The 9,909-nt window shown below is 47.5% G+C and overlaps 4 protein-coding genes across 4 annotated transcripts; 2 read left to right on the top strand and 2 right to left on the bottom strand.

Moving 5' to 3' along the window:
- Positions 1-734: 734 nt before the first annotated feature.
- Positions 735-2,549, top strand: MGYG_04945 (glutamyl-tRNA(Gln) amidotransferase subunit A; the record flags this gene model as incomplete). Its single annotated transcript, XM_003172307.1, has 1 exon — positions 735-2,549. One exon carries the CDS (start codon positions 735-737, stop codon positions 2,547-2,549), a length of 1,815 nt encoding a protein of 604 aa, XP_003172355.1.
- A 332-nt stretch (positions 2,550-2,881) lies between these two features.
- On the bottom strand, positions 2,882-4,896 carry MGYG_04944 (hypothetical protein; the record flags this gene model as incomplete). Its single annotated transcript, XM_003172306.1, has 9 exons — positions 2,882-2,962; positions 3,108-3,195; positions 3,267-3,351; positions 3,407-3,426; positions 3,490-3,559; positions 3,621-3,866; positions 3,972-4,362; positions 4,423-4,757; positions 4,881-4,896. The coding sequence occupies 9 exons, from the start codon at positions 4,894-4,896 to the stop codon at positions 2,882-2,884; spliced, it is 1,332 nt and encodes a 443-aa protein (XP_003172354.1).
- Positions 4,897-5,172: 276 nt separating this feature from the next.
- Positions 5,173-6,895, bottom strand: MGYG_04943 (inositol-3-phosphate synthase; the record flags this gene model as incomplete). The annotated part of the gene is made up of 3 exons (XM_003172305.1): positions 5,173-5,307; positions 5,365-6,127; positions 6,195-6,895. The coding sequence occupies 3 exons, from the start codon at positions 6,893-6,895 to the stop codon at positions 5,173-5,175; spliced, it is 1,599 nt and encodes a 532-aa protein (XP_003172353.1).
- Positions 6,896-9,122: 2,227 nt separating this feature from the next.
- On the top strand, positions 9,123-9,681 carry MGYG_04942 (hypothetical protein; the record flags this gene model as incomplete). The annotated part of the gene is made up of 2 exons (XM_003172304.1): positions 9,123-9,351; positions 9,440-9,681. The coding sequence occupies 2 exons, from the start codon at positions 9,123-9,125 to the stop codon at positions 9,679-9,681; spliced, it is 471 nt and encodes a 156-aa protein (XP_003172352.1).
- Between the last annotated feature and the right edge of the window lie 228 nt (positions 9,682-9,909).

Below are 9,909 nucleotides of genomic sequence, written 5' to 3'. Positions count from 1 at the left end.
TCAGAGGACTAACGGTTCTTTCTATCTTCTTTCTCTCACTTTTCCTTTCCTTTTCACTTTTCACGTCTCCCTTTTACGCGGCGAACGGCGGCTTAGCATATTATTCAATAACGGATTTTCACTCAAATTGCTCATCAACTGCATGACCTCAAGATGGCTCTGACATGGATGGCCACACCGTTGACTCTACTGTTCCTTTCCTTCCATTTCCATTTTCTTCTTCTACTTTGTCTGATTCTCCTAGTCTACCCCTTTTTTCCATCGCGTTCCAAACTACCTTACTTTTTCTTTAATACGTCCTTCCATATGGCCTTCTATTTTGCCTAAACATTACTTCGCTTTCTTGCCTCATGTCAGATTCCCATTGTTGCCTGGCCTTTCAATTCGTCCCTGCTACTTCCATTCTGTCTTAACTTCTTTTGCTTTCCATCTGGCTAGAGCTTGAAGATAGTTTGTTCAATCCCCTTGTTACTGCGCCCATTATATCTTAGTGATAATATCTTTTAAATAGTTACATACCCGATTAAATACATGATTGAGATGTGATCAATGTTTCAGCATTTGATGTGGGTAGTAAAATAACATATTTAAACAGACCTGCAGGACTTCGGTTAACTTGGGCTACATCTAAATTGTGGTTTACTCCAGCCTTCAGCTGTCGAGATACAGTAGCACCACATATATTAACTTATCCTCTCATCAACCAGGATACAGCTCTTATTACGCAGAAACCAATGCAGATACTTCAGGACTCGCTTCTCCCGGCATGGGCAGCGTTTCAGTCACTATCAGACATCTTCAGCTTTCGCTCACCGGAAACGCCGCGATTCAACCCAGCCGAAGCCACAATTCAGTCTGTCCATCAGGCTTTATACGCCAATATATCCAACCCAGAGACTCGACTGACATGTCGCGAGGTAGTGACGGAGTTTCTCAACCAGATAGAAAAATACAATCCTCGTATAAACGCTATAATAAGCCTCGACGCAGATTCACTATCTATCGCTGACGAGCTGGACGCACGACTTCACCGGGTCTTGGAGAGTAACCCCAATAATACCTTTGAGAACAGCAGCTGGAGCAACGATATACCTCTTCCGTCTCTATTCTGCATTCCCGTCCTGTTAAAGGACAACTTCGACACAGCCAACCATCCCACCACCGCAGGATGCGCGGCGTTGTCGAACTCTGCGCCTGCTTTACACGATGCACCCGTCGTCAAGGCTCTATGTGACGCCGGCGCGGTGATACTAGGCAAGACGAACATGCATGAAATGGCTCTGGAGGGCCTTACTGTGTCTTCCCTCGGCGGCCAAACGCTGAACCCCTATGACTATACACGAACGCCGGGCGGAAGCTCAGGCGGTACGGGGGCAGCCATAGCATCTTCCTTCGCGGTGTTGGGGCTGGGTACGGATACGGTGAACTCGTTACGTAGTCCCGCGAGTGCAAATAGCTTGTTCAGCATGCGGCCTACGCGCGGTTTGATTTCGAGAGCTGGTGTGCTTCCTGTTTCGTATACGCAGGACACCGTTGGCCCGATTGCGAGGTGCGTGTGGGATTTGGCTGTGAGTTTGAACGTTATGGCCATGGCTAAGGCAGACGGCTGGTTTGATACGAGGGATAATTTGACTGCGTTACGACCGCGTCATGTCAGGGGGCTGGATTATACCAATATACTATCTCGGTATCAGGGGGGGCATGACGGTGGTCTGAAGGGGGTTAGGTTGGGGTTGGTAGAAGGATTCATTAACCGTACGGATAGTCCGGAGACAACGCCAGTGTGCAAAGTGGTAGATGCGATGGTATCTAGGCTTGAGAAAGCCGGTGCAACGGTGGTCCGCGTTGCCGACTCGATTTATAATTCAAGTGTAATACTGGGTTTGGACGTTCAAGCATACGAGTACCGTGAAATGGTGGATTCTTATCTCCAGGCCCAGGGTCTACGTGACGGCAAACCAAGAGGCCCAAGAACGATGGCAGAGCTTTACTCTAAGATTGATAACGAACAAGACCCGTTCCTGGTTATCCCGCATCAGTACGCCTTCATACAATCTGCACTCGTTTCGTCGCCCCTGAACATCTCGTATGCTCAAAAACGGCTCTCTATCAACGCCCTGACACTGTCGGTCAAAAGGACATTCTCCTCCCATAGCCTTGACGCACTAATATACCCACAGCAACAGAATTTACCGGTTAAGATAGGTTCCAGGAACCAGCACGGTAGAAATGGAATACTTGCAGCTCTGACGGGGAGCCCTGTCATAACCGTACCTGCTGGGTTTTCAAATAGGGATATATTCAGGGGTATACCGGTTGGTGTGCCGATAGGTATGGAAATTATGGGATTGCCGTGGGAAGAGGAGAGGTTATTGAGCATTGCTGCAAGGATTGAAGCGTTGGAGAATTTCAGGAGACCGCCTGTCCTAAAGGAAGATAGGGCTAGAAGGAGTGGATATAGAGAAACGATGGACATTGTCCCGACAATAGTTCCTAATAGGCTAAATATTCATGATATGTATCCCTTGGGGATGTATAGAGTTAATTGATATAACGATATTGAATGTCAATACCTCTCTCCTCCCTTGGTGTCCAGCTTATTTGTGCTGTGCCTCATTTAATCACTTTGCAAATAGCCATTCTTTGGTCGGTGGAACACCAACCAAACATCAATATAACACGGGAATACATCAGCCTTGCCTCCAGTAATCGGAAAGAAATCAATATCTCCGTAGAGTCATTTTCATGATCTGCCAGTATGTCTGAAATATCACATCCGAAAAGTTGCTGCATGGCGTCTACTGACCATAGCAGAGGAGAGGTTCCTTTTCTCTTCATATAAGCAGACTTGGTCATATGTCCAGCAACACTGAGTCGAACATCAGAGCCAGTTGCAAAGTTGAACATAGGAGGGAAGCATGATATCATCCCTGTTTCGTCTATGATTGAGCCAATCTGGAAACTAAGGATTAGCAGATGCAGTGGGGTATCGCCTTGTTCCATCCTTACAGTTAAGGATATATATTCTGGTACTCGAAGAGATTGTGTAAAAGCACTAAATGATCCCATTGTTATATCCAAAAAGGGTCTTGAAAGGGGTAACTCACGACCTGCGGGTTTAGTCTCAGCTTGACTTCTAATTCACACTGTCCACAAAAGGCAACCGTAGAATTGGAGAAAACGGGCACATTACAACTATATCAGGCATCAGTAAGTAGATTAGAAGTTTGTTGGTTGAAACCCTCTGTAGGGTTTGTCAAGCTCACCACTCAGCACAGAACAGTGAGTTTTGCTTGTATAGGGCAGCCAGATTGATATCAAGAAGCACTACTGATGCATATCCCATGAATTCTAGAGAAGATACCTCAGCCCTTAGTCATTTAGGATATTTTCAGCAGTTACATACCACTTCGTGTGGAATTGGCGCTAGAAATCAACTGTTAATATAGGCGGACTACTAGACCATGCAATGGAGGAGGGTAGACATACAATTCATCAACATCGGCAAAAGTGAATTTGATCTTCTGAATGGAACTTTCAAACTCCTCGACATCAAACACTATAAGAATATAAATATCAACCCTGCCCTTGTGTTCGGGGTTAAACGTAGATGAACGTACGATCAGTAGGAAACGGGGGATTAACTTGCCCAGCTCTTCGTGCTGCAAGTCTTTTCAGCTCATCTGCCTCAATACTCTCGGGATCAACATCAACCAGAGTAAAGGAAGTCAGGTATAGCCTTGAGCCCGGTTTCCAGCTCGCATTCGATATCATAAGAACCGTGGAATTGGGAATCCATTTCATGCTAGATTTTATAGCTTCCCCGTAAAGGCCGAGGCTGGCCCTGCTGTGTCCATCAGTTAGCCCTACGTCAACGGTAGGAACGGTTTGGTTGTTAGAGTTGATTGCTGAGATGTATGATGGTGTTAGAATGTATGTTTAGCTAATTTGAGGGAATAGGATAGGCGTACTCTCACGAACGGGCCCGATTGCATAAACGTATACTAGGACCTTCGTTGATTTGCCCATTGAATGCTTCTTTGGAGCGTCGACAAGGGAGTCCACTGGGAAGGGGTATTTATATCCCATTGGTATACGCCCTATGATGCCTATATCGCCACGTTCATGTATTTTGATACCACATCCTTGATCCTTCTCTGGGAAGATACTTGTCATCAGGCTCAATGGAAAGTCTTTTGGTGGCGTTGACGGAGGAGTCAATGGCTTCGAGGGAGTAGAGGTTGAATCAACTTTTCCAGGGCCTTTTAACTGTGGTTTAAACGGGGATATGTGTGTTGCCCATATAGAGACTAATTTGCCTAGTCGAAGGTCGTATGTTATATCAGCATACCATAGCTTGACCTGCAGAAATAATAACTAGTCAGTAACCAATAATCTCACTTAGGCATAGAAATGGCATACAAGAATGTAGCCTGTATCGTCTCTGAGGATAAGTTTCAAGCATCCCCTGGCCTGTTGACAGACTCCTTCATCGTTGTCCTTTTTTGACGGTTTTTTCGTCTTCTTCTTACTTGACCTGTTGATGTTTTCTGCGCCGTCATCAAAGTATGCATTGGGCTGATCGTAAATATTTACGATCCTTGCATCAAAGGCGACTCTGTTGGGACCCTTTTTGAGGTCTGCTAAGGACGACACGGCATCGTACGGCCATGATGGCTTCTCTGAGCTAACGTTGCTGTATTGGTCTAGGGTATCATGTTTCCTTTTAAACCCAGCACCGGCAACGCGGAAGTAATCTGGTATCTTCGAGTTAGCCATCACGATAGTCTCTCCGCGTGAATGAAGATGTTGGCTGTAGTTGACTTGAAGTTGAAGATGAAGTTGATGTTGAGGAGAAAAGCCCCTCATTGGCTGATTACCTCTTTGGGACGGCATCACATAAGCAAATGGAAGAAGAGGAGAAAGTTCGATATGAAGATATTTCAATTTAATTTGATGGATGTTGAAGTCCAGAATCAAGAGGCTGTGGGCCTTGCTAAAAAGGAGTGGACGTAGCTGACAATTGCTACTACTAACATAGACAGGAAGGATAACCCCAAGAGACATTAACCACTTCTTCGCCACATCATTTGATACTAGTTGTTATCTTTAGCAGAGGACTAAAGCTCTCACAAAAGAGATGATGGTATCAATTGACTTGATAATTACTGCTTAGAAAAGCTTGTGCTCGAGAGTCATGTCAGACTCTGGCTGGAGACCAACGCAGGCACGGAAGATGTTGGTGACAGCAGAGCGCTGCTTAGCCAGAGCATTGACAACAGGGGTTCCTGGGGGGGTCAATGGAGCCTATCAAAGCGTTAGTTAGACTAAACGATGCAGATGGGGAGGTATTACAGAACTTACCTTCAACATGTAGCTGAGGATGCTGAGGACGCTGTGGAAGCCCTTGTACTCCTCGCCCTCGGCAGCCTTCCAGCTGACACGGGTCATCATCTCAGCAATAACGACGAGATCGATGATGAGAGGAGACGCAAGGAGGGAGTCTTCGCAGACGTTGAAGATGCTGATGGTCTGGTGGCCACCCATGAAGATCTCGGCGTAGTACTCGTCGAGGGCACGCTTATTGTCGCCAACAGCGGGCATGTACTTGATAACAACGGTGTGGTCTGGGTGCTCATCCTTCTTGTACAGAACAGAGTTGGCGGCAACCATGTCATCGACAACGTTGGACTTGGAGATCTCCTTGGATCGGAACTGCTTCTGGGAGCTCAGGTTCATGCCATCGTTGTTGCCGAGATGGTTGTAGCTGGCAATGGAGGTGAGCTTGATACCGGCGCTGATCAAGAAGTCAACGAGAGCAGACTTCATCTTGGTCTGACCGGACTTGAAGTCGTCTCCACCAATAAAGGCACCATTCTTCTGGGCAAGCTCAAGAGCTCCGGGAACGAAGGTGTTCTGGGGAGAGCCGTTGATGAATGGAGCGTTCTCAAGGATGGAGGCCACGGCGAAGACGGTAGATGGAGAGACTTCTGCGTGCCCTTCCTTGATAGCCTTGATCAGGTTGTCAGAAGTATCGTTGACACCTTCAATGATCTCTGCATAACGCTCGGTGTTGGCAGTCCACATAATGAGAACCTTGTCGAGGCCATTGGCAGCCTTGAAGTCACTGTCCGCAAGTTAGCATCTCAAAATACGTTTGAAAGTTTACTTTTAGATAACGCTGATTAACCTACCGAATATCCTTTTGAATCTGCTCGACATGCTCCCAGCAAGCCTTGGAGCCAGGAAGAACGTTATCAGCACGCTCCTCCTGGTTGGCAGCAATGAAGTCAGGGTAGTAGACACTAGGAAGTGGCTTCATGGCTGCCATCTCCTCACGGACCAGGTCCTTGAGAGTGGGCTCAAGCACCTTTGCACGGTCCATGGCATCGGCAAGGTTCATGCCACTGATGTCCCAGCCGCCAATAACGAGGTCATTGGGGTGGACCATGGGGAGCATGTTGTTGAAGGGGATATTGATCTCTTCTCCGGTCTTGGCGTCAGTACCGAGCTTGACGGTAGAGGCCATGATGAGGGAGCCGTAGTAGTTGGCAGAACGCTTTCCCTCACGAGTGTCCCAAGTCAATCCACGACGGTTGGCAATGATACCAGCCGTGACGGTAGATCCGTTGTTTCCGCCCAAGCCGATCATCATGACACCGGTCTTGCCGACCTTGCGGTCGACCTTGAAGTCATAGACGGTTTCCTTGGGGGTAGCAATGAACTTGCCGTCCTCGGACTTGGTCACGGCAGTCGTACGGTAGACATACTTGGTGTTGATCTCATCATCGGTGTAGACAACGTTGGGAGACTCGACCTTGAAGAGATCAGCCCCAGGCTTGGGGACCGACCCGTTAACAGAGCCATTGGCAGCTGCATCCGCGTGTGGAGCCATTGTTCAATCTGGTGATCTTGTTCTTGACGGGATTGAAGAATGGGTTTATAGAGAATTGGCGGGATGAGGACTCTCGAAGCAAAGCTGAGCTGGTGGTGGTTCAATTGCTTGTAATTGCCCTTTACTTGGTATGGGGAGAGTCCGATGCTCCTCCACGAGCGGATGAGCGTCGGCTTCCGTTAAACGGGTGGTGCGACCTGCAGGCAGCTGGGTTAGCCATTGATCCAGCGTCTATCAAAGAACGAGGGCTGCGTATCTGGAGCAGGAGAAGGTACTCACGATGGCAAGAGGTTGGAAAACGTCTTGGCGGTATTGACTGATCAGCTTCTAAAAAGAAGAAGTGATCGAGCGAGGGGAGAAGAGAGGAAGGTAACTTGACGTCTTCAGCAAGCCGAAGAGGTGTAGACTGGGGTTGAAGTTGAAGCCGAAGCTGACGAAGTTGAAGCTGTTGATGTTGATGTTGATGTTGTTGAGAAGAGAGAGAAGGCGGGATTTTAAGGGGGCGGGATGGCCTTTTTATCTTTTGCTAGTCCCATCGTCGACTCCCCCGGCTATTTAGTTAAAGCCCAAGGGAAAAGAAAAGAAAGAGACGAAAACTCCACACGCCGGAGAGATCAGGATGAGTTCTCATCATGCCCTTGCGCCCCTGGTCACAAACTGTTATTAATGCAACTAACAGTGTGGAATTAGCCTGTGCCGTCTCGCTTTGCAGCCCGCTTTTTTCTCTCGTCCGTCTGCATATCTGTGGCCCACCGGCGCAGCCATCAATCACACTCGAACCTCACTTTTTCCCGCAGGCTTTGCGTCTCCACGGTGAACAGCCCGCATGCTGGCCCGATACTCAATCTCCGGCTGCCGTAGCTCGTTGCCTGTGCCCGTCATGAGCGGTGTTGAAGGTTGGCGGTTGGCGGTTGATAAGGGCTCACGAGAGCAGGCAGGGCAGCTGCCCCTCGTTCACCCCCGGACGGTTTCTGGTTAGGTTATCGATAGAGCAGTGCGAGGGCTCAGGCCATTGGCGGGGGAAGGCAGGCCGGTGGCTTGAGAGTTATGCAGGCACTAAAATTGGTGTCAAACCCTGCACATCCTTGACAGCACACCGACAGAAGGGTTCTTGTCGTGCTCGGTTGGCTCCCGTCGTTTTTATTCTGCTGCCTGGTTATGGTGGGTTGGGACGGTGGAAAGTGGTCAATCACTAGCAATCTGGTGGAGTGGAAGTTGGGAATACCCGAAGGATCCTTCTCAGCTTCATAATCGACGAACTATTCCTTGCACTTTACGCATAAAGATGCAAGGGAGGACCGGGAATTCTCTGTTCATGTTTGCTGTCTCTTCCCGACAGGCCGATGTCGCCCTCTGGATCCTGGAGTAACTTCACGAACGGACACCTGCAGGAATAAAGCAGCAAGAAAAGCCGTGATGAGACTGAAGGCCGAAGATTTTCCGTTGATCTTCATTCCAAGATGAGCCTTTCCGACTCGCCTGATGAGTTGTTCCATGCAGGTATCCTTTCTTCGCTCGGATATCCAAAGAGATGTTCTTGGAGATTGCCTGTTTAAACAAGTCACCATAACTACTTTTTTCAGTTCAGTGAGAGAGTGTACGACCCTGTCCTTCGTCACTTCGGGGATGTCTCATACTTGCCCCCGGGGCCTGCATTCCATTAGTTACTCAAGAAGTGATTGTGAGGAGTGCGGATATTCCGATTCACCCTCTCAAGGAGAATCCTTTTACACACTACGGCGGACTGAATCATACATTACGTTGAAGTGTTCCACTGATGGGTTGATGTCCCACGGTCTGCTGCAAGCCCATCACGGGTCATCACCTACTGAATTGCTTTGAGTAACTTGGAAATAAGTTACTACATTTACTATTAATGGAGATTATTACGAAAGAGGATCGTGTAGAAGAGCACATGTCCTTCTATCTAGATATTCATCAAGTGGCCATGTTTGATGTCCAATTGTGTATACCAATTATACTATGAAAATGGCTCTCAGCTTCACTCCTCCAGCTTTGTCGGTATATTGCAGCACAACAAGAACTTCCCTACATAGAATACTTACCCCAGTGACCATTGATCTGGGAATACCTAGTATATAAAACTATCTATGGAAGATTCTACGCTCCTGGATCTCCATTCTTTTGAATCTCTTTATACGTCAGTTTTCACCCATCATTTCTTCGCTATACCAGTTGGCCAGCATCATTTTTCAGTCGAGGAAAGATGTCTGACGATGACCTTAAAAAAATGTTAAACCTACACATGTGGCGGGCAAAGGCTATGGAAGATCTCCTTGGGTATCACTTTAAGAACAGAGTGCTAGCATTACATGCCTTGAATCTTCCCGGACGTTTTACCTCGATTCCATGCCACACTGGCCTCGCTCAGCTTGGAAAAGCTGCTATGGAGCTTCTCGTAATCACAGACGGCTATTATAGGGGTCTAGAACAAGGTAAGCAATATCCATATTTATATCTATATCGATCTACTCATACGTATTATGAACGTTGACTGATTACTTGGCTATTGGCCTGTAACAGACAAAATATCTACTATCATGACCCTTCTCTTAGATAGCAGCAAACTCGCAGATATTGCGGCGAAGAAGGGAGTTGGACGATGCATGATTGGCAATCGGTCAGGCGACAATCTATTGCCTCTTTACATGGCTAGGACTATCCAAGCATTGTTCGGTGCCATCCTTGTCGATAGCAATGGAGACACGAGTAAGCTATCAGATGCGATGAGGGCTCTGAAGCTGCTTCCACCAAGAGTTAACTAGTGGTTATCCGGTAATGCTTGGTCTCTTCGCGGTTGCTCTACTAGACTGTTACTATGGATTATTACACTCTGCTAGACAGCGGGACTACTCAAATTTGGCTCAGCGTCTTATTAATACAATTGGAGATTTGAACCTTCATAAACCCCTTTCTGTCCTGCCATCCATTCATTCCCCTTTTCCGTACCCGTGGAAGCTGCACAAAGTTGACCAAGACTTTGACGTCTATCA

Source organism: Nannizzia gypsea, genomic scaffold (assembly GCF_000150975.2).
Source record: "Nannizzia gypsea CBS 118893 supercont1.4 genomic scaffold, whole genome shotgun sequence".
NCBI lineage: Eukaryota > Fungi > Ascomycota > Eurotiomycetes > Onygenales > Arthrodermataceae > Nannizzia > Nannizzia gypsea.
Note: the sequence above shows the minus strand (reverse complement) of the source record. Positions and strands in the feature narration are given on the sequence as shown.